This window comes from Hypomesus nipponensis, chromosome 9, assembly GCF_054491055.1.
Source record: "Hypomesus nipponensis isolate SF chromosome 9, ASM5449105v1, whole genome shotgun sequence".
Lineage (NCBI taxonomy): Eukaryota > Metazoa > Chordata > Actinopteri > Osmeriformes > Osmeridae > Hypomesus > Hypomesus nipponensis.
Window position 1 is genome coordinate 14,768,478 of NC_140369.1, and position 25,009 is coordinate 14,793,486.

Consider the following 25,009-nt stretch of genomic DNA (forward strand, 5'->3'; position numbering starts at 1 on the left):
AAAGATAGGGAGAGATAGATGAGTTGTGTCTACAGAAGCCCTCATCGGAGGGCTGGTTTATGTCTGATCCACTTCTCATTCTGTCTTCCTGTTTCAGCAGTTGGATGCAATGCAGTGTTCTGCATGCTGGTTCAACCCCATTCTAGCATGAGGGCTGAGAGGAATGTTCTGGGTTCCAGAATGCTCCGGGTTTCAGAGTGGCCTCCGGCCCTATGACCAAAGGGGGTCGTTCAACCTACCATGACATATTCATTATGTAACTTCATATGCCATCATCTGGAGGTCAATGCCAGGACCTGGGTGAGGTTCAGCCATCCTGCAGCTGAGGCTATGACTGCTGCCGTGGCAACCCCCCCCCCCTCCTCCTCCCCGCCCCCCCACCCCATGAAGCGTGACGACATACATAAACAAGAATTATACAGTTTTTTTTCTTTAACTGATTAGTTGCATTGTCGTATCAACAAACCAGCGGGGAAAATATACAATAAATGCAAAGACGAAATGCTTAGACTGTGCGCCCAATTACTGCTTGTGCGCTGCGCTATTGTGGTGATAGTGATTGGCAGGACAAAGAGGATGTTCAGCGGAGGCTCAATACTGAATGGATGAGCCTGGCTTAATATGATAATGGCGGAGGGTCAAAGTGAACAGGACTGTAACTGAAGTAAACGGTGAGGTAATTGGAGTCGAGGCGGTGTTGGCTCCGGGGCGGAATAGGGGAGAGGAGAGAGAGAGGAGGGTGGAGGAGGGCAAGAGAGAGGGATATGAGAGTACATAGAGAGAGAGAGAGTTGGTGGGGAGGGGAGAGAGAGAGAGAGGAAGGAGGGCAGAGACGGGTAAAAAGGGCAGAGACGAGGAGGGAGCCAGGAGGGCAGGTAGAGAGGTAGGAGAACAGAAGAGTAAAGAGAACGAGAGAGGGGAGGAGAGCCAGCAATACAATCCCCCCGCCTTATCTAACCCCAGCAGCGAGCTGGCCTGCCGGAGAGATAATTAAAAGAGATGGTGTCAGGAAGAGACAAGTGTTAGGCCAGTGGAAGAGGCAACCCCACGTCAAGGAAGAGTGAGTGGACGAGAGACTGCCAACTGACAGCACTATTCTTAGAGACCTGACCTTCTGTTCTCCAGCACACTGAAATAGAAACCAGGAGGAAAAACTGCAGGTTTAAAAACGGAACCTAAAATATGTAGTTGATTTCACACACTCCGGTGAAAGGAAGCGGTAGCGTTGTTGCCTGACCTGTGTGTGTGTGTGGGATGAGGGGGTACTGTACGTACGTGCCTGCACTTGTATTTGTGCGCATCCTCCGTTTACAGCTATCTTCTCGTGTGCAGGGTCCAGCTTAGGAAGAAATGCTGTTTCTCTCTTACACACACACAAAAACACACACTCAGGAATAACAGAGCAGTGAGGTGAGACGTATCCTGCCCTACCTCCTCACCCCCTCACCCCTTCACCTCCTCACCTCCTCACCCCCTCACCCCATCTCACCAGAAACATGAAACCTCAGTCCGCTCTGCTCCGGGGTGCCAGGTTGTCGTCGTACTGGTGTAGGAACGTGTGTTTGGGATTTGCTAGTGTGTATTTGGCCGAGGCAGAGCAGAGACCAGGAGAGAGGCCAGGAGAGAGGCCAGGAGAGAGGCCAGGAGAGAGGCCAGGGAGGGTACAGACCAGGGGGAAAGGCTGTGGAATCCTCCCCACACACACAAACACACCTTCTCCCCCCACATACACACCCACCCGCGCGCACACACCCATTTACACACACCCATTTACACACACACACACACACACACACACACACACAGCACTCTCAACCTCCCACACCCCAGACACACGGCCCCCGCTACCGAACCACCTCGCTGCGACGGGGCAGCTGTCCGAGCCGAGAGGGAAACGCCAAGCGTATCTGTGGTTACCGTCGCCGGGCGCTGAGTGATCTCCTGTCCTTATCACGGCTGAGCCTCGCGCAACTCTGTCAGAGATTGAATATCCACGCACCACATTACCTCGGAGTGAGCCAGGGTGATCAATACAGCCATGCGTCATCACACTGACCAGCCGCCCGTCACCTGCGCACAGATCGATACGTCCACAGCAATCTGCCGGTGATCGATAGGTACATGGTGCATGAAGTCAGCCTGACCGACTGCTGCTTGGATCAAACATGGACAGCGCCGTGGAGACGGTGGACATCCACAGCTGTGACGGCTGTCAGTCATGTGTGAGTGGATGTCCCCTTCTCTTAAAGCAGTGGTTCGAAACCTGTAGAGGGTGTTGAGTGATACCGGGGGGGGGCACAGTCGTGACAGACATTCGCAGAAACAACTCCCAATTTCCCTGGAGAGCCTGACTGAATCCTTTTGAGCTTCACGACTCGAGACTAGGTCGACGTCCTGTTGCTCTACAGTTTGACGCCAGGACTACTGAAGCGCGACGAGGGGACCTGGGTTTGACCCCTCCCAGTCACACGCCAAAACCCTTCTCTAGCCCGTGTGGAGGGACGCCACTGGATGGACGCGGAGGAGAGGTGAGCCACAGGGATCCCGAGTGTTGCTTGAGGCAGCGCACAGTCATGACGGCCAGACACCATGACTGTAAGGCTCTCAATCATGCTTCAATGATCCACACCAGGACAGGAGTCCTCACACGACATTAAACCCTCCCTGCTCCATTCGACTGTTACTGATGAACACGGGAGAGAAGGGAGGGGCCATGGAGGAGAGAAACGAGAGAGAGAGAGAGAGAGAGAGAGAGAGAGAGAGAGAGAGAGAGAAAGTGAGAAAGAACAAGAGAATATGATATAGAAAGAGGGAGAGAAAGAAAGGTAGAGACACAAAGAGAAAGGGAGAAATAGAAAGAGAGATGGAAGGAAAGAGAGAGAGAGATGGAAAGAGACAGAAAAGAGAGAGAGAAAAATAGAGAGAGAGATGGAAAGAGACAGAAGAAGAGAGAAATAAAATGAGAGAGAGAGAGAGAGAGAGAGAGAGAGAGAGAGACAGAGACAGAGACAGAGAGAGAGAGAGAGAGAGAGAGAGAGAGAGAGAGAGAGAGAGAGAGAGAGAGAGAGAGAGAGAAAGAGAGAAAGAGAGAGACAGAGAGAGAGAGAGAGAGAGAGAGAGAGAGAGAGAGAGAGAGAGAGAGAGAAAGAGAGAGAAAGAGAGAGACAGAGGGAGAGAGAGAGAGACACGTGATGGAAAGAGACATCAAAAGTGAGAAAGTGAGTAAGACAGTAAGGGGTTGGGGCACAGTGCCTGACGCGTGCTGGGTTTCTCTGTTGACGGTCACAGCCAGTCGGCATCAGCGTTAGCGCGCCGCAGAGTCTCAACTTGATATCTCAAAGTCTTACCCTGGGATCAACAATGTAGCCTTGTCTGACCCCCCCTCCCCTCTCCGAGCCTGCAAACAACCCCAACTTCAAACTACTGACTGACACTGATTCCATCTTGGTCTAATGTTACCCTCGACCTGTCAGCTGTCAGTTTGTCAATGAGACCCCGGTTCAAACCCGTTTTGGTGCCTTGGTGTACAGTGATGATATAAGCACACAGCCCATGTCCTCCACCCCCCCTCCGGACAGGAGGGTTGTGATGCGAGGACACCACAGTCCTGTGGGCCCAAGATCCCCTCACTAAATAATGAAGATCAGCTCATATTGATGTTCATTGTTTCTGGTGGGGAACACGGGTCACCTGATAGTCTGTGTTCGCCAGCAGCAGCAACAGCAGCAGCAACTAAGCCTAACAAAGGAATATAGCCTCCCCCCCTCCCCCCCTCCCTCCCTCCCTCCCTCCCCCCTCCCCCCTCCCTCCCTCCCTCCCTCCCTCCCTCCCTCCCTCCCTCCCTCCCTCCCTCCCTCCCTCCCTCCCTCCCTCCCTCCCTCCCTCCCTCCCTCCCTCCCTCCCTCCCTCCCTCCCCCTCTCTCTCTTCCCACTCTGCGTATCTCCAGCGCCCTCCCGCTTGCTGCAGGCCTGGCCTCTGCCACCCCTCTCTGAGTAAGAGCCCGGGGTGTGCTTAATCCCCAATCCAGCCGACCTCCCAAGCGTCCCACTCCATCACTCCGAGGGCGTTGAGGAGGGTGAGGGGGAGGGTGCGGGGGAGGAAGAGAGAGAGAATGGACCGAGCCGCACGTGTGCCTCCTCGGATGACGACTACGGCGGAGGCCGGATCACACGGTTCAGGTCCGCATGCGAGGCGAGCCGAAGCCCCGGGCGATGCGCCACACACAGCTTGGCGGAGACGACTGGAGGAATATCAGACAGCTATAAATACACTGGAACAACGATCTCGTGCTTGCTCTTGTCCGGAGCGTTTGGCTGCAGGGCAGTACACACACTTTCACATTTGTGCGCACAGACACACGTAAAGCTTGACAAATGACTGGCTCTGCCCTCAGCGCAGCTGGGGGCTTAGCCAATCAATAATGCCATATCATAATGATGCCTCTGGGGAAAGCCTGAGATGCCAAGCTCTTTACTGTAGTTCCAGCCTCCTGTCTCCTCTCGCCCCAGGTGTAGCCTCCTGCCTCCCCTAGCCCCAGGTGTAGCCTCCTGCCTCCCCCTCGCCCCAGGTCTAGCCTCCTGCCTCCCCTAGCCCCAGGTGTAGCCTCCTGCCTCCCCCTCGCTCCAGGTCTAGCCTCCTGCCTCCCCTAGCCCCAGGTTTAGCCTCCTGCCTCCCCCTTGCCCCAGGTCTAGGCTCCTGCCTCCCCCTTGCCCCAGGTGTAGCCTCCTGCCTCCCCCTTGCCCCAGGTGTAGCCTCCTGCCTCCCCTAGTCCCAGGTCTAGCCTCATCCCTTCCCTAGCCCCAGGTCTAGCCTCCTGCCTCCCCCTAGCCTCAGCCTTCAGCCCTCTCCAGACTGGCCTGGTCTGGTTTTGTGTCTGTCCCTTCATTTAAGAACCCTCTGATCTTGAATGTATTTATGTGTACTGGCTGTGCAGACCATCTCTAGGCCAGAGATCAGTGAGGACCTTGGTCTGGTTCTGTCCAGACTGCTTCAGCAGGTCTGTCTGTCTGTCTGTCTGTCTGTCTGTCTGTTGAGCTGACAAGTACATACTGACTAGCACTCCCGTCCTCAGATAGGAGAGATTCCTTTGAAGCCAGCAATCAAATCGGGGTATTAATGTCTTAAAATAACTCTTGTTCCCCGGCGGGTAAGTATTCTGCATCTCTTTCTCTCCGTCTCCCTCCTCCTCTTTTCCATCCCTTTTCTCGACTCTTTTCATCTCCCTTTCCTTCCGTTTCCAAAACAACTCCAGAGACTGTGTCTGTCCCATGTGCTAGGAGGCCCGAGTGTGCTGCAGTATCCCAGAAAAGGGGGAATCAAACGTGTGAGAAGTGTGTTGGGCGTGTGTAGTGTGTGTGCGTGTGTGTGTGTGTGTGTGCGTGTGTGTGCCTGTGTGTAGGAGAATGATGCAGACTCGTGTTACAGCTACCCAGCTGTCAGGACAGGTTTCATTTCCACTGACTGAGGCTTTAATTGAACAACATTAGAGAGGGACCCAAGCAACTGAGATGGACAGAGACAGATAACTGGCGGAGGCTGACTGGCTGGCAAAGCAATGAGTGAGGCAGGGTGGAGAGGCAGGGTGGAGAGGAGGGAGGCAGGGTGGAGAGGCAGGGTGGAGAGGAGGGACGCAGGGTGGAGAGGCAGGGTGGAGAGGAGGGAGGCAGGGTGGAGAGGCAGGGTGGAGAGGCAGGGTGGAGAGGAGGGAGGCAGGGTGGAGAGGCAGGGTGGAGAGGAGGGGCGCAGGGTGGAGAGGCAGGGTGGAGAGGAGGGAGGCAGGGTGGAGAGGCAGGGTGGAGAGGCAGGGTGGAGAGGAGGAAGGCAGGGTGGAGAGGCAGGGAGGCAGGGTGGAGAGGAGGGAGGCAGGGTGGAGAGGAGGGAGGCAGGGTGGAGGGGCAGGGTGGAGAGGCAGGGTGGAGAGGCAGGGTGGAGAGGCAGGGTGGAGAGGAAGGAGGCAGTAGAGAGTGTCAGGGTGGAGGGAGACTACAGTGGGTCTAGCTGACTGGCAGAATGTTGGAAAAATACAGGGGAAAGGCAGGGAAGAGAGGCGGTCTCGAGGTATGGGGGTTAGGGTGGAGAAGGAGGTAAGAACACAGACAGGTGGTCGATGGAGAGGGTGAGAGAGGTCATGTCAGGCACCTCTGGAGAAAGGCAGAGACAGACCAGGTCGTTAGATCACTCTGCTCTGCAGCAATCTCACACCCAGTCGAGAGAGAGAGAGAACGAGAGAGCGAGAGAGCGAGAGAGAGAGAGAGAGAGAGAGAGAGAGAGAGAGAGAGAGAGAGAGAGAGAGAGAGAGAGAGAGAGAGAGAGAGAGAAAGAGAGAGAGAAAAAAAGAGAGAGAGAGAAAAAGAACGATGGATATTTTATGGAGTACTAGCCTCTCCAATCTGGATTCATGGAGCAACCCTCCTGTAGCTCACAGAGTGTTTGGAGCATGAATGGATGCTGTCAGACGACCCCACTGCCTGGCTCTCCGGACAGCCCTGTCCCCAGCACCCCATACAGCTGACTGTGGAGGTGCCAAGCTTACGGTAGGCAGCAGCAGTGCAGGGGGCAGTGTGCTGTCGAACCCTCTACATTGGGCTCTGCCAACAGTCCCTTACACAGCACACAGCACACAGAGAGGCTGGAGACTGAAAGTCGGGACATTCGAGTACATTTTGTACAGCACAAATCTACCTATAGATTTGTCAATAAGTATGTGAACATACAAAATCATTTGAAGTACACTTCCAATTATGTCAGAAAATATCAATGTCATGAACATGTATTGGGCTCTCATTTAAATACGTTATAATTCGATTTCAGTCTTTTTCCTTTTGGGTAGAGAGAACTGGGATCACTGCTTACGTAACATGAAGGGCCCGCGGGGCTGCACTGATTGTGTGTGTGCATGTGTGTGCGTGTGCGCGAGAGAGTCCATATGTGTGTCTTTATGTGTGCGCACGTGTCTGTGTTTGTGAGCGTGTGTGCGCAAGTGAGTACCGCGTGTGTGTGTGTCAGTGTGTGAGCAATCTTAGCATGCGTGTGTGTGTGTGTGTGTGAGCTCCACACACGGCCCAGAGGAAAGCGGCGCTGGCGGCCATGCAGCCCCCCCCCAGAGCGAGGGCTGGAGTAACACGGTGTGAAGCACTGGACTGAACTTCAGTCCATCCTGGAACCACACTGGAGACCATCATCTGAGACACGAGAAGACTCTAAGCTAGAAACCTTCTCATTGGATTTCCACTCAACTCCATTTCAACTGGAGAACTCCTGCCCTGGGGATCATATATAGCAGGTCTCGTACTACCAGTGATCAACATTTTCTTTGTCACCTCCTACTTGTAACCCGAGCCGAGCGATACAGATAGCAAGAGGCCTGTGACACTGCTGAGCTGACAGGGATGGGTAGAGACACACGACACCTGGAGCGTCGTGTCGCTCCTTAGGCTTAACATACGACGCCTCGCTCCTCTGGGCCAAACACCTAAAGAGCTTTTTCCAACTCGGCATTTGGAAAGTGTCTCCATGGTCCAGGATCCAGGATCTAGGAAGGGGGGGGGGGGGGGGGGCAGCTGGCTTCCTTCCCCGGGGGAAGATGATTGGGTGGCCGACTCCCAGGGAGGCAGAGGAGGGACACACACACACACGGCCCACCCCCACACTGACCCCCATGTCCCAGGCCGGATCACAGATCACACGGTCAGCTAGCTGGGTACCACTAACTGTGGACTGATACCCACCTCTACGGTTACAGACAGTAAATCAGTGACCTCCGTATTCACGGCGGCCTGCCCTTCTTACTCAAGAGCTGAGGAGAGAGGAGAGATTGGGTGACAGGTGCTGTTCTAGCTTCAGCTAGACTGGATCCAGAGCTGCCCAGGGAACCTCAATAATACAGGAGACACAACCAGAGTGACGAGGGAATCTTCAGAGGAACAAGTAGAGCAGAAAAAGAGGGCTACGCATCCAGGCCTGAGAGGGAGGGAGGGGGAGGGGGAGAGAGAGAGAGAGAGAGAGAGAGAGAGAGAGAGAGAGAGAGAGAGAGAGAGAGAGAGAGAGAGAGAGAGAGAGAGAGAGAGAGACAGAGAGAGACAGAGAGAGAGAGATGGAGGGGGAGAGAGAGAGAGAGAGAGAGAGAGAGAGAGAGAGAGAGAGAGAGAGAGAGAGAGAGAGAGAGAGAGAGAGAGAGATGGAGGGGGAGAGAGATGGAGGGGGAGAGAGATGGAAAGAGAGAAAGAAACAGACAAAGCGAATGATAGAGGGGAATGGTGCATGAAATGAACAAATCTATACATAGGACAATTAAAAGCAAGTTGTCAGGTACAACAGATCATCCCAGAAACCCAACAACCCAAAGTATTATCTGACCTTCCTCCAAGACAATTAATAAAGGTTGGAAGTGTAACCAAGATAACAGGCCTATCAAAGCTTTCAAGGCAATCAAACTAATAAGGCTACCACGCTAACAAGGCTATCACAGCTAACAAGGAAAACATGCCTAACATGGCTATCAAAGCTAACCAGCAAACTGGACAGGAGGTTATCAGGACTTGCTATCAACACCCACTGTAGGGACTGAGACAAGATGTGCTAGCAGGGCAACAAAGCATGTTGTAATGCAAACATAAGAGGGTAGCAAGAGTATGATCCATTATGATGATCCAGAGTGGCCAGTGTTTGGTTAGGAAACTAACAAACGTCAAGGACAGCATTCAAGAAAAAACAAATTGTACAGTATAAATGATTCAGTGAATTGTTTTATCATTTCTAAACTATGCCGCTAACATTGGGAGATACGGGGGGTACACATGGGGTACACATGGGGGACACATGGGGGTACACATGGGGTACACATGGGGTACACATGGGGGGTACACATGGGGGGTACACATGGGGGGACACATGGGGGACACATGGGGGACACATGGGGTACACATGGGGGGACACATGGGGGTACACATGGGGGTACACATGGGGGTACACATGGGGTACACATGGGGGGTACACATGGGGGGGACACATGGGGTACACATGGGGGACACATGGGGGTACACATGGGGGTACACATGGGGGTACACATGGGGTACACATGGGGGGTACACATGGGGGGTACACATGGGGGGGGGACATGGGGGGACACATGGGGGACACATGGGGGTACACATGGGGGTACACATGGGGTACACATGGGGGGTACACATGGGGGGTACACATGGGGGGTACACATGGGGGGGGGACATGGGGGGACACATGGGGTACACATGGGGGTACACATGGGGGTACACATGGGGGTACACATGGGGGGACACATGGGGGGACACATGGGGGGTACACATGGGGGGTACACATGGGGGACACATGGGGGTACACATGGGGTACACATGGGGGGTACACATGGGGGGTACACATGGGGGGTACACATGGGGGGGGGGACATGGGGGGACACATGGGGTACACATGGGGGTACACATGGGGGGTACACATGGGGGGTACACATGGGGGTACACATGGGGGGACACATGGGGGGACACATGGGGTACACATGGGGGTACACATGGGGGTACACATGGGGGGACACATGGGGGGACACATGGGGGGTACACATGGGGGGTACACATGGGGGACACATGGGGGTACACATGGGGTACACATGGGGGGTACACATGGGGGGTACACATGGGGGGTACACATGGGGGGGGGGACATGGGGGGACACATGGGGTACACATGGGGGTACACATGGGGGGTACACATGGGGGGTACACATGGGGGTACACATGGGGGGACACATGGGGGGACACATGGGGGGTACACATGGGGGGTACACATGGGGGGTACACATGGGGTACACATGGGGGTACACATGGGGGTACACATGGGGGGTACACATGGGGGACACATGGGGGTACACATGGGGGACACATGGGGGGTACACATGGGGGACACATGGGGGTACACATGGGGGACACATGGGGGTACACATGGGGGGGGGACATGGGGGGGCTCTCTTCAACCTGACACTGCAGAGGATTCCTTTACAGTAATGTCCCTGCAGCAACTACACCCACCTACCCACCCACCAACACACACACACACACTAAAGCAAACATGGCCGTGCCTGAGGACATAGTATTCAAACAAAAGATGTTTGCAAACATACATGGGAATCTGCGTACGTGTGCATTCGTCGTGGATTTGTGGAAAATTAATTTGTGGAAAGTGACAAATGTGTGTATGCGTGTGTGTGTGTACACATGTGCATAGTGACGTACATAGTGAGCGGGCGTGCGTGAGGGCCAGGGGCGGGTGGAGGAGGGGGTGGAGCCCTGCGGTGACAGGAGGTGACCTGACAGGGTGGGCTGCCCACGCTGCCATCCAGCCTGGCACACAGACAGCCTGTCTGATGGTCCAGTCCAAGCACCGCCCGCACGGCACAGCACACGGCCTGGTCACAGCACACGGCCTGGGCACAGCACACGGCCTGGGCACAGCACACGGCCTGGGCACAGCACACGGCCTGGTCACAGCACACGGCCTGGGCACAGCACACGGCCTGGTCACAGCACACGGCCTGGGCACAGCACACGGCCTGGGCACAGCACACGGCCTGGGCACAGCACACGGCCTGGTCACAGCACACGGCCTGGGCACAGCACACGGCCTGGTCACAGCCCAACAGCACACATCGCTATCCACTAACGAGATCAGAACAGGCTATGCTGGATTGAAGAGCCAAGTTCTACTCCAGCGAACATACTTCTGGTATGTTTCAATGAATGAATCGGAACAAACATTGTTCCGTTGAAGGGACTAGAGTACGTTTTACTTCAGTGAACACACTGGAGCAAGTTATGTTTCGCTGAGCGGACTAGAACAAACTATGTTGAATTAAACATGCTAGACCAAGGTATGCTCCTCTGAACAGATGAGTACAGTTCAGGTCCTGCTGTGCTGACTGGTAGAGCACAGAGGAGCACAGAGGGGTGTTGATGCAGAGCTACTGCCACCTAGAGGTGAAGACCATACTCACACTTAAGGAGCACATTAGATTCTGATATGACACCTACCATATATGAGAAAATAGTCAACGAAAAATATCATGAACATCCTGCTGAGGTACTGGGCTTGAAACAAGTGAAGAGAGCAAGCTAATAAAGACAGTTAACGTCCAAACTGTGGTGTCTGGGATGAGTATAGCAGAGGGAGAGTGGGTACTATATGACTGGCTTCAAGAGCTATGGCAAGGCGAGGTGGAACGTGGACACAACCTAGTGGTCAAATGCACTCCCTGCAAGAGGTTGAATAAAGCACTGCTGTGGTCACAGACAGTTCCATCAGTCAAATCCAGAGACGTGATTTGTTGGGGTCATATCCTGCAGTATGAGATTGATCGAATAAGATCCCAAACAACGATAAATGGTAAATAGGAGATAAAAGTGTCTGCTAAAGTGAATTAAATTTAACATAATGGAGAGCTTTCTTGAGACTAAAGTAGCATCAATGTCCTTCTCTGAAAAGAATATAATGAATTAAGAGCATGAGTACAGTGAGTGCATTAATGTATATGTGACGAAGGTTGAATGTCCATTACTGTGTGATTATCTATGCAGACAGGCTGGCCATGATCAATATCTCTGTCTCCCACTCTAAAGAGAGAGAGAGAGAGCTGAGGTCATTTCCTCTCTTCCTCCCTCCACCAAGTCAAAGGTTCCCCTCCATTAAATCCTCACAACCCCCCTTACCCTATTACCACTCTCTTTCCTACAAGCCCCCCCCCCCCCCCCTCAGCCCTACCCCCCTCAACCAATCACCATAATCCACCCCACAACTCAACTCCCTGCCCAACCCACCTCCCTCAACCAATCACCCCCTCTTCCCTACAAGCCACCTCCCTCAACCAATCACCCCCTCTTCCCTACAACCCACCTCCCTCAACCAATCACCCCCTCTTTCCTACAAGCCACCTCCCTCAACCAATCACTCCCCTTCCATACAAGCCACCTCCTCAACCAATCACCCCCTCTTCCCTACAAGCCCCACCCCGTCCTCCCTCACCCCACCACCTCATCTGGCAGTCCAGGTCAGAACAAGTTGTTCTCCAAGACACCAGAGAAAGTTCTCCAAAGTCAGTCACACACACACACTACAAACACACACACACACACACACACACACACACACATACAAACCCACACACACACAATCACTCACTTGTATCCGGTCTCAACACTGGACACTACAATCACTTGTTGAGCAGAGAGCATATAGTCCTCCTTAGACAGGTAGATAGGATCCCAGCAATAGATCTCTGTGAGAAGGAGAACAAGTGTGCTCCCTTCACTGGGAGGCTCATGTTAACTCCAGTAAGCAGGCCTCCAGCCTGTTTAAGCACTGCTAATGTTAATTAAGATGGAGCTCAAAGGGATGCCATGCAATCCTAGCTAGTCAGCTGTAAGCAGATAGCTGCTTTCATTCCTCTGAGTGCTCACTGCACTAAACCTGCACCTGTGTGTGTGAATGAGAAAGAGAGAGGTTGATAGACTGTGTGTGCGTGAGTGTGATTGACAGTGAGAGAGAGAGAGAGAGAGAGAGAGAGAGAGAGAGAGAGAGAGAGAGAGAGAGAGAGAGAGAGAGAGAGAGAGAGAGAGAGAGAGAGAGAGAGAGAGAGAGAGAGAGAGAGAGAGAGAGAGAGAGAGAGAGAGAGAGAGAGAGAGAGAGAGAGAGAGAGAGAGAGAGAGAGAGAGAGAGAGAGAGAGAGAGAGAGAGAGAGAGAGAGAGAGAGAGAGAGAGAGAGAGATGGATATTGTATGGGGAGTACTAGCCTCTCCAACCTGGATTCGTGGAGCAACCCTCCTGTGGCTCACAGAGTGTTTGGACTGACTGACTGTATGTGCATGAAAGACATGCCCCAAGAACACCCTGCTCCGAGAGTGACGCTGTGTAAGATCTCGACCACGCAACAAAAAAAACACACACCTGAAATAGTCATGAGCAGGAGTCAGAGGTTGCGTGTACCCGCTGACCCAATTACTGTCCTAATTACAAGATGGCCATCGATGAGGACACAGGAGCTAGCGAGGCCCTGCCACGTTAGCCTCCTACACACCAGCTTATGTTTCCGGAAAGAAACCAATACTGTAGGAGTGTCACGCCACAAACCAGACTCACATCCAACCACGCAAGGTCCCTCTGTACCCCAGGATGGACCCAGAGGAAAGCAAGGGGGACACGACACAAGCTGGGACCCCGGGTTTGGAAGCTCCGTGAGGGGAGAGAGATAAGCAGGGACTGGAGCTGACGTCACCCTGCCTGTGGGCTTTATGGGGAATGGCTGGAGAATGAGAGCTTTACGCATGGTTCTCGGGGATGATTACCTGGTTCTGTGGGTCAGACTATAGGGCGAGGCACCGTGCCTGTTAATGGTAACCTGAATCTATTTTCCCCCCTCTCTCTCTCCCTCTTATTTGCTCCACCCTTTTGTCCCTCCTGATCTATTTTTCCCTTGTTAATTATCTTTCCTTCTCTGTCCCTCTCCCTCTCTCCCTATTCCTCTCTCTCTCACACACACACACTTTCTCCCTCTCTTCTCTCTCTCTTTCCTATCACAATGCTATTACCTTAGACCGTCATGGAACGTTGACTGAGCTTTAGTGCAGTGCTGCAACACGCACACACACATGCACACACACACACACACACACACACACACACACACACACACACACACAGTTGCTGTCACATTGTTGTGCCTGAGGACAACAAAAGCTCTCCAGCATATCTGGCTCCCTTTCCGAGCCAACCACACCACATCGTGACAATGCTCTGAACGGCCTTTTGACCTTCAGTGAAAACATCCATCACCAGACCCGTGTCACAACAACAGCCGCTAACCCAGCTCAGGGCCCTGGCTAGCCTGCCTCTGGCTCTGAACACCACTGAAGCACTCACGAGATGCATCTGTTCAGACGACAGCAGGTCAGTTCGCCTGGACTGTGGTCACGAGCCAATTACAACAACAACAATGTCGAGTTTAAGCATCGTGCCTGACTGACTGCACAGCACATCAGGGCTTTTGTGTGTGTGTGTGTGTCAAAAGGGACATAAACACACAACCTTGACTTTGAGTCCGCCATGTTGTCACCGGATGAATCGTATCAAACCTCGATACTTCATCTCCGAAGGATCCTTCACTGTAGAGAATACACATTCAGAAGGCGCTCAGAAGCCAGGGGGGCGAGCCCAGGGGAGAGGGCTCCCCTGCTCCCCGAGCGAGGGGAAGAGGAGCGGAGAAAGTTAGTTTGAGGGAGATTTTTTAAGGGGCCAGGTAAATCCTTCAGGACCACTCTGTCCTTCCCTTCCTGTTAGTCTAATATGCCAGCAGCGACCTAGATGATTAAAATAAAACCCCTGCCTCCAGCCTGCCACAGCAGTAGCCCGGCCAGAGGACGCAGTGGACGCGCTGCACTGATGCTACGCTAGCTAGCACGGCCACATCTCCAGCGCGAGTGCCACGCGGTCGCTGGTACTACCACTCGCGTGCGGATCACATCTTCCTGCTTGCACGGAGTCCCGTACTCACGCGAGTGCTCTTTCACCTGTGGATTTATTCACGTGTTTTACTAAGAGAGCCACATTCAGATGCTTTTGGAGTCGTTTGACCGAACAGTAATGAGTCAGTTCCGGAACGTGGAGATGATGAGGTCGCTTCAGGGTGTTGAGAGACATTATTACCACTTATCCATCTAAGCTCCAACTGTCCAGACTCTCACGCAAGATTGTCATCTCTTTCTGGTTTATCCACATCTCCGTACTGACCCACACAGTCACCACCTCTCCCCTGGTACCCTACAGAACACAGTCACCACCTCTCCACTGGTACCCTACAGAACACAGCCACCACCTCTCCTCTGGTACCCTACAGAACACAGTCACCACCTCTACAGAACACAGTCACCACCTCTCCACTGGTACCCTACAGAACACAGCCACCACCTCTCCTCTGGTACCCTACAGAACACAGTCACCACCTCTCCCCTGGTACCCTACAGAACACAGTCACCACCTCTCCACTGGTACCCTACAGATCACAGTCACCACATCTCCCCTGGTGCCCTCCCTGGCATCTCCTCAGTCTGAAACCCAGTCCCCACTTGCTCACCCGTTCAGAGTCTCGGCCACACAGGCACCCCCCCCCCCCTCCAGTCCAACCTCTCATCCTGCCTCCCCCTTCTCCCTCGTCTCCCTCCCTCTCCTTCTCTCTCCTACCTACCTGTACTTCATGCCTGTCTGGTAGGACACGCACTCCTCCAGAGCCAGGCCGTTCATCTTCAGGAAGTCCTCCATGTTCTTGACCTGCGCGGCGACCCTCTGCTCCCGCAGCCTCTGCAGCTCGGCCTGGTCGGCGGGCCGCGGCGCCTGGTTGAGGCCCTGGTCCGAGTGGTAGCGGCTGATCCCGCTGCGGATGCTCTCGCTGTACGACATGGACAGCATCTTGCCGCTGCCGCCGCTGCTGCTGCTCTTGCGCACGCTGCCCGGCACCGCCGCCTTGGGAACCTGCAGGTTTTCGTGACCGTAACAGGACTGCCGGCGCAAGGGCCCCCAGGGGGCCCGCCCGCGTAGCCCCCCGCAAACATGGCTTTGCCCCCCTCAGCCCACCGCTGCCACCCCCCTCCCGCCCCCCGCTACCCTCTTTCTATCTCCTCCTCCTTCTCCTCCTGCTGCTGCCCCTCTTGCTGTTCCTGGTCTTCCTGTGGTCGCCTCGGCGGCCCTCTTGGTTGCGTCGAGGTGCAGACAGGAGAGTGGGGTCAGGGACGGAGCCGAGCAACGAGAGGAGAGGAGGAGAGGAGGAACAGGCAGGCGACAGTCTGCTCCTCCTTAAATAGTACCTGCTCCGAGTGTGCTGCCACGGAGGAGGCAGTGCTGTCTAACCCCACCCCCCAACACACACACACACCCCAACCACACACACACACAAACATCCCAACCCCCGCCCCCACCCGGTAATCAGAGCCTGGCTCCGCCCACCCCCTCCGGGGCAGGCTCACAGTGGCAGGGTTACACCAACAGGTAGGGTGCATTCAAGGGGCAAGACGGATGGGGATTAAGAAACGGGGGTATGGAGAGGACAGGTGCGGCCCAGTCAGAGAGCACGGAGGACAGAGAGAGGGAGGGAGAGAAAGTGAGGGAGAAAAAAAAGAGCGAGAAGGCAGGGCAGACGCCCTATGAGAAAGTGAGACGGAGCGAGACAGAGAGAGGGACAAAGAAAGAAATAGGGAGACGACCTAGGAGAGAGAGAGTGAGAGCTACAGAGAGAGAGGGAGAAAGAGGGGTTGGGCGTGGGGGCGTCTGTCAGCCTGAGGGCCTGGCGGACATGGTGGGGGGGGGGGGGGGAGTAGAAACATGCAGCCATGCAGCAGGCGCGGGGCGGGGCCGAGCCAGAGGGTTCTGGGGACTCGATGGTCTCATTTCTAACCAGGCAGGCTGGAGCGCCCAGAGAGTCGCTCTCTAACAAGAGGCCAATCGACTCTGACCGTCACCTCGAAATAGCCTCTACACATGAACCACACTGCCTCCCATCATCTCCACACTGTCCCCTGAAGTCTCACATAACTGTGGTCTGTTAAACTGCCATTCCAGATTGGAGAGCTGACACGAATCGAGCAATAGAGAACCACTCACCGAACGGCCAATGCCACAAAAACGACATATGACATTGTCACAAGGGTAGAGGGAATTTGCGCGGGGGTTGAAACTTAGCTTTCAGTGCTCTGGATGCAGGCAGTTCTCCTGTCCAGCAGAGGGCAGTATTTAGTCTAGCTATACCAAACAGGCTGACTGGCCTGGCCAGGGAAATGGACATTGATCCACCCTGAGCAGACAGTCTACTGACACGCGTGACACCAATCACAGACTGATCAATCACTGGATTATCCTCGTTATGACTGTGTTATCGTCATTATCCTTACCAAGCTATTAGTGCGTTAGCGCCATTATCATCACTGATCCTTCGCTGGTATCATCATCATTATCACGTATTCACTGAAAATTAAGTATTTGATTGACAACGACAAACTTGAATTTGACAACCACCACACCTACAGCACACATACACAGAAAAGGTCTATCCTCATTATCAAAAGTCTATCACTGCATCACCAACATGATTATCGTCGATGATTCAATATCAGACCCTGCATGTGCTGTGTTAACAGCATCAAAGCAGAGTGATGTCTCGATTAAACTGTCGAGATTTAGGAAAGTCGCATCAAGTTAATAAAATCATCTTAGAGCTCATGAATTTCAGTTTTCCTGGCAACCTGACAGATAGTTACAACAAACCCTCTTTGTGCTCAATATAAACTCGACACTAAAAGATCCACATTCTTTTATTCCATGGACTATTAGTCTGATGACTATTAGTCCGGGTAGTTCAAATCAGAAATCACATGATGATTCATTAAACACCAGCAGCACCTGATGCTCAGGCAACTTGTTAGCGGTCGGACTGGCTGGGGAAGGCCCCTGGAACAAAGCTGCTATTGATTCTTTCATCAGCTATTGGTGGATACCGACACTTCAACACCTCTCTCATCTTTCCTTTTCCTCATCACCCAATCAGCTGCAGCTTACCATCGACACACAGACGCCATTCCAGAAGGTTAGGCTCGATCAAGTTTCGCTGAAAAACAGACTCAAATCACTAGACAGCCTAGCCATTATGACCACCACGCACCTTAGCCATGACAACAATTACACAGCCAACTGTAGCCATGACAACAATTACACAGCCTACTGTAGCCATAACAACAATTACAAGGCCTACTGTAGCCATGACAACAATTACACAGCCTATTGTAGCCATGATAACCATCATATAGCCTAGCAATCATACCCTTCACACCTTTTTCCTCACTTCTGCGTGTGTGTGTGCAGCTGCCAAATTAGAGCTGGTCAATTTATTGACAAGGATATGATAAATCACCCTAGTCTTCTATCAGGACCATGGAGCTTCTCTTACAGTATCCCACCAGCTACAGATCCATGGTTATCACTGGTTCTCCTATCCTGGGCAGAAAAGGGCAGGCACATACTTGGCAGGTGATTGGATTAAACATCTGTTCATCACCATCTATCACAGGTTACCTATAGCTGCTAGTAGTCATAGGACGCTGTTGGACGGAATCACTGTGGTTCTGGCACAAACGAATACCATGGAACTTGACAAGGTATATGTTCTTGAGTGGTCGTGATACAGCAGTCTAGCAAAGTTAGCTTCTTCCAGTCCACTGGACCAAGTCCACCCAGAGAGATGCAGAGGGGAATGGGGTCCAGGCCAGGCAACATGCACCCACTGGCATCATACACATTCACACCCACACACACTCAAAACTAACGTGCACACACTCAACCCACAATCAAAACAACACACTCATTAATCCACAAAACACATACAACACCCTTTCACACACACACACACACACACACACACACACACACACACACACACACACACACACACACACACACACACACAAAAGTTCCTGACAGACACACAGGTTTCTGACACACAGGTTCCTGATACACAGACCCATCATCCCAACACACACACACACACACACACACCAAGAGTGGGTTGCACATCCACAGGCAACATGTGAAGGCTAACACTCACCTTGGGTCTTGGGCTTCGGCTCATGAGTGTGTGCCAGTGTGCTCTTATAAACACAGAGAGCTGCAGGACACTGACACACCCAGACTGGGAGGGCCTTACGAAGAAGCCTCTAAACCAATTAGTGATTGAGAAAGTGCCTCCCCACCCGCCCTCCTCCATCCTCTCACCACTTTGCACCCCCCCCCCTCCCTACCTCCATCACCGCCCAAACCCCTCCCCCCCCCCTTCCCTGCTGCATCTGAGAGAGGATATCAATTCATGTCAGTGAGTGGTCTAGCTGGTTTCTGCAAACTGAAGCAAATACTATCAGGTTTGAATAATTCACCAAAAGCTTTCGTGCTAAAAGCCCTTCTTACTGTTGTTCCACAGGAAAGAATACTAAGAGCCATGCAGCCTGTAATGAGGCCTGAGAGTAATTCGCGCACACACACACACACACACCATGTGGGTGCGCACACACACCCAGCAGGCACACACACGCACACACACGTGTAAAACCACTAGCCTGCAGTCCAACTGCATTGTGAGCCACAGAACAGCGGTTTTCCTCCACAGACATTAGGACCAGCACATCAAAATGTCCCTTTCAGCTTAACCAATTACGACCAATGAAGTACCAGAGAAATGCAGATGAATGCTCACAGTCCCCTGGGTCGGAGCTAGGCGTTTAGCTTTCTTCATGCTTCCAACACAGACAGCAGGCGGTTCTGGGACCACCACACACACACAGCATGTCCTCTTCATACGCACGCACACAAACACACGCACACACACACACACACACACACACACATGTTGCCTCACACTAACCCTCGGAAACAGTCCCACCATGATCAATACCCGCGTGACGGCTTGACAGGGGGGTGGGGAGGGGTTGGGGGGGGGGGGGGGGGACCGCCGTCTCCAGGAAACCGTCCATTTGAACTGGATGCAGCAAACGGGATGGAGGCCTCTGGGGCAGGAAACGACGGCTACACGCTAAAAGCCTGGTGCTCCGTCGGGGGTCTCACTCATTTGACAGCACGGCTCTCTGGCAGAGTGACGGCCTGTTCCATGCTGTGCACTGGGGCACGGATCACCAGGTGCCGTGTGTGACTGGGGGGGAACCATACTGGACGGTGCTCGAGGACATCATGGTGGATGGTGACGGATAGACTATGAGGGAATGCATGAAACTACAGTTTGATTAGCAGAGCGCTGAGGACATTGGATATATTGTCGGTCATGAAGTTGCGAAGGGTAGATGCTGAAATGTTTTGAATGATGGCCTAGCCTGGGACAGACCAGGCCAGACCAGGCCGAGCCCAGCAAGAACATGACAGGCCAGGCCAAACCAGGCCAAACCTGGACATACAAAACCAGTCCAGACCAACCCAAAACACCCAGACCAGGCCAGATCAGACCATACCATACATACCCATCCCAGAAAAGAAGGAACCAGGGCAGGCTAGACCACTAGACCCAGGGAAGGCTAGGCCAGACCAGACCAGACCAGACCCAGGGCAGGCTAGACCAGACTAGACCAGCCCAGACCCAGGGAAGGCTAGGCCAGACCAGACCAGATAAGATCATCCCAGAAAAGAAGGAACAAGGGCAGGCTAGACCAGACCAGACCCTCAGTGAGACTTGTGGACAGAGGACAGACTTGCAAGGCTGGCGGCACGGAGATCAAAATCCGACAGAGGACTCACTGAACACTCCGGTCCATGTCAGGGATTTTATAACCAGATCAGCAGAATAGAAAGCTCATCTCAGGCCATAAAACCTGATCCCTGCTGATCCAGAGCCCGGCAGGCCAGCCACACACACACACACACACACACACACAGACACACACACACACACTGACAGGCTGGAGGACAGCTCCACCCCTGGGCCGAGTCAAGTATACCACAGCTGGGCTTTACAACAACAGCACCATGAAGACACAGTCCAGAAACACCCCAAACATGTCATACCACAGCACCATGAAGACACAGTCCAGAACCATGAAGATGGTCTACCACACCCACCCCCAAAGATGTGGACTGGACAACACTCCCAGAACATCTGCTCAACAGTATCCTGAGGATGTCTATAAGGACTACTTGACCATGTGATCGTCCTGATCTACAACCCAGAAGATGTGGACACCCTGAGGGACATGTGCGAGGCTGGTCGCCAGCTGGTGTAGATGCAGGCTTCAGGGCCCTGATGTGTCTGTGTATGTGATGAAGGTTACAGTTGACGCCAGCCTCACGTACAGTAGGTGCATCGTAAATGTCTGCAGGGATGGGAGCAGACCTTTCAAAGCAGAGAGAGAGAGAGAGAGAGAGAGAGACAGAGAGAGAGAGACAGAGAGACAGAGAGACAGAGAGACAGAGAGAGATAGAGACAAGACAGGGGGTAGTGTTACCTGTAGAACTGCAGCTGTCGTTTGGGGCTCCCATAGCGAGCGCTGACGTGAGCAGAAGAGAGGGAAGAGGTGGACAGAGGAGCAGAGAAGAAAAGAGGAAACATGGGGGATGAAAAGAGGAACAAAGAGCTCAGGTTAGCGAAGAGCAGAGGCCGAAGAAGATATTACTGATTGAGATAGATGCAAGCGAGCAAACACACGCCCTACAGGCACACACACACACACACACACACCCTGCAGGCACACACACACAAACACACTCCCTTCAGGCACACACACAAACACACAAGGCAGAGACAGTGAAGAAAGAAACCGGGACATGAACAGCAGAGATGGAAAGAAGCTCAGAGAAGCTCAGACACAAGCTTCTCAGACAAGACTCAGTGAAGGCCAGACAGGCTTGTAAGGAAGCAGACCAGGCCCAGAGAGGAGGGCCAGTCTGGGGTGAACACTGCCTGGTCTCTGTCCTCACACACTAGGGGCTCCTGGTGAGCCTGGTCCTCAGGCATGTACCGCCAACACTCAGCAGACCAGAACCCAAACAGATCCAAGCTTGACTGGCCATTAAACATCCATGTATACAGTAGTTAAACCACTCATTCACTTTGCACAAATTCACTGCTCTGTCTTGGTTCAGAAGGATTTGGAGGATTGGAGACGTATCCGAAAACACTAAATCCACTTTGTGAGAGCTGTAACCTCTGTGCTAAACTCAGACCAAAGGCTTCACAGTGATGTAGTGATCCATGGAGAACTCACTGTGGCGCTACTACAGACACCAGAGATTGGAGAAGAGAAGGATGGGTGGCGCCACCTGTTGGCCACAGGCAGCAATGCAGGATGTACTGTGACTGAGACTGGTGTTTCCACTGCTGCTGATCCATGCACCCTGTCCCCAGGAGAGGGGGGAGGATAGGATGAGAGAGAGAGATAGAGAGAGAGAGGCAAAGAGAGAGAGATAGAGAGAGAGAGAGAGAGAGAGAGAGAGAGAGAGTGACAGAGCACAGCTCTGCTTGTGGCCTCACCTGTAGATCATGCCAGGTGAGCCGGTCTGACGCAGGGAGAGGCGGGCAGGAGAGTCTGTGGTCGATTCAGGATACATGAGGAAGGAGTCAGGGGTCAGGGGCCAGCCTGACGGGGGGAGGGGGTCTCTGTCGCCGGGACAACGGGGGCAGCTCTCTCTCAGCAGTCAGCAGCTCTAGAGGGTCAAATCAATTCAAGTACAATTGTATTTATACATATAAAAAAATATGTTTCCAAGAAATTTCACAGAGGGCTTCACAGGTGCACGCGGAGAGGACAAGGAAAGACGGTATTCTCTCAGAGAGACAGACAGCCTTCTCTCAAGAGAGACAGACGGCATTCTTTCAGAGAGACAGACGGCATTCTCTCAAGAGAGACAGACGGCATTCTCTCAAGAGAGACAGACGGCATTCTCTCAAGAGAGACAGACGGCATTCTCTCAAAGTGAGACAGACGGCATTCTCTCAGAGAGACAGACGGCATTCTCTCAGAGAGACAGACGGCATTCTCTCAAAGTGAGACAGACGGCATTCTCTCAGAGAGACAGACGGCATTCTCTCAGAGAGACAGACGGCATTCTCTCAGAGAGACAGACGGCATTCTCTCAGAGCGACCCAGGGGCGAGCGGTTCATGGAGAGATCCTCTCCTCCAGAGACGGCGCATGCACGAAGATTCCGAGACACAGACCACAGGCTGTACCAGACAAATGTTCATCTCAAACCAACAAACAAATCCAGCGACCGACATACACTTACAAGACATACCTTGCGGTGAGGGGAGCTCATCGACACCTCACTAAGAAGAACATCAACAACAACAGTGCACTCTCATTTGGTTTTGTAACGCAAGGTCCCCTTTTCAAGACGCAGAACCACGATGACGACGCTGAAACAGTCCACTAGGTGGCGGCATCTCTCCATGTACAGGACAGCAGACTTCACGAGACTGATGAGACCACGGTCTCAGGCAGGTTGCTGGAGGAGGTTAACTCTTGCACAGCCAGATCCTACGTCCAACAGAGCTATTATCTCTGGAATAATCACAGACCGCAATGCCGTGGCCTACTTACACACGATTTGCACACAAACGCACACACACACACGCATTCCCACCGACAGACGCAGACACACGCATGCAGATATTCACACATACACACGCACACACACACACGCGCACACACACAGTCCTCACACCTTGCTATCCTTTCCATGCAGTGTGCACACACACTTTGTCTGGACAAAATGTGTGTGTGTGTGTTGCTCGGAGCAACTTCTTTCTATGAATAATTCAAAAGTTTTTTGCCCAAAAAGCAGGGCACTGCTGAAGAGGATTAGAGGGCCGAAAAGAGGAGAAGAAATGGACAGTGGCACGGGTGGGAGGAGGGCTGTGGGAGTGGAGGGAAGGAGGGATGGAAGGAGGAAGGGAGGGAGCTGGAGGGAGGGAGGTAGGGATGGAGGGAAGGAGGGATGGAAGGAGGAAGGGAGGGAGCTGGAGGGAGGGAGGTAGGGATGGAGGGATGGAGGGATGGAAGGAGGAAGGGAGGGAGCTGGAGGGAGGGAGGGAGGGAGGGATGGAGGGATGGAAGGAGGAAGGGAGGGAGCTGGAGGGAGGGAGGGATGGAAGGAGGAAGGGAGGGAGCTGGAGGGAGGGAGGTAGGGATGGAGGGAAGGAGGGATGGAAGGAGGAAGGGAGGGAGCTGGAGGGAGGGAGGTAGGGATGGAGGGATGGAAGGAGGAAGGGAGGGAGCTGGAGGGAGGGAGGTAGGGATGGAGGGATGGAGGGATGGAAGGAGGAAGGGAGGGAGCTGGAGGGAGGGAGGTAGGGATGGAGGGATGGAGGGATGGAAGGAGGAAGGGAGGGAGCTGGAGGGAGGGAGGTAGGGATGGAGGGATGGAGGGATGGAAGGAGGAAGGGAGGGAGCTGGAGGGAGGGAGGTAGGGATGGAGGGATGGAGGGATGGAAGGAGGAAGGGAGGGAGCTGGAGGGAGGGAGGTAGGGATGGAGGGATGGAGGGATGGAAGGAGGAAGGGAGGGAGCTGGAGGGAGGGAGGGAGGGATGGAGGGATGGAAGGAGGAAGGGAGGGAGCTGGAGGGAGGGAGGGATGGAAGGAGGAAGGGAGGGAGCTGGAGGGAGGGAGGTAGGGATGGAGGGAAGGAGGGATGGAAGGAGGAAGGGAGGGAGCTGGAGGGAGGGAGGTAGGGATGGAGGGATGGAAGGAGGAAGGGAGGGAGCTGGAGGGAGGGAGGTAGGGATGGAGGGATGGAGGGATGGAAGGAGGAAGGGAGGGAGCTGGAGGGAGGGAGGTAGGGATGGAGGGATGGAGGGATGGAAGGAGGAAGGGAGGGAGCTGGAGGGAGGGAGGTAGGGATGGAGGGATGGAGGGATGGAAGGAGGAAGGGAGGGAGCTGGAGGGAGGGAGGTAGGGATGGAGGGATGGAGGGATGGAAGGAGGAAGGGAGGGAGCTGGAGGGAGGGAGGGAGGGATGGAGGGATGGAAGGAGGAAGGGAGGGAGCTGGAGGGAGGGAGGGATGGAAGGAGGAAGGGAGGGAGCTGGAGGGAGGGAGGTAGGGATGGAGGGAAGGAGGGATGGAAGGAGGAAGGGAGGGAGCTGGAGGGAGGGAGGTAGGGATGGAGGGATGGAAGGAGGAAGGGAGGGAGCTGGAGGGAGGGAGGTAGGGATGGAGGGATGGAGGGATGGAAGGAGGAAGGGAGGGAGCTGGAGGGAGGGAGGTAGGGATGGAGGGATGGAGGGATGGAAGGAGGAAGGGAGGGAGCTGGAGGGAGGGAGGTAGGGATGGAGGGATGGAGGGATGGAAGGAGGAAGGGAGGGAGCTGGAGGGAGGGAGGTAGGGATGGAGGGATGGAGGGATGGAAGGAGGAAGGGAGGGAGCTGGAGGGAGGGAGGTAGGGATGGAGGGATGGAGGGATGG

General features: G+C 53.8%; 1 protein-coding gene across 7 annotated transcripts in view; it reads right to left on the reverse strand.

The window, feature by feature from the left end:
• Window positions 1-25,009, reverse strand: part of kcnab2a (potassium voltage-gated channel subfamily A regulatory beta subunit 2a) — a 76,627-nt gene that overhangs the window by 29,742 nt on the left and 21,876 nt on the right. For 4 of the 7 annotated variants that reach the window (XM_084706059.1, XM_084706062.1, XM_084706060.1 and 1 more), the window contains 2 exons: window positions 22,079-22,251; window positions 21,054-21,095 (listed from right to left, as the gene is read on the reverse strand). In XM_084706059.1, coding sequence (XP_084562185.1) covers window positions 21,054-21,095; window positions 22,079-22,155 — 119 coding nt within the window. In that variant the 5' untranslated portion in view covers window positions 22,156-22,251. Of the gene's footprint in view, window positions 1-15,256; window positions 15,559-21,053; window positions 21,096-22,078; window positions 22,252-25,009 lie in introns of those variants that run through there. The other 3 variants (XM_084706064.1, XM_084706057.1, XM_084706065.1) reach the window with 3 other exon arrangements.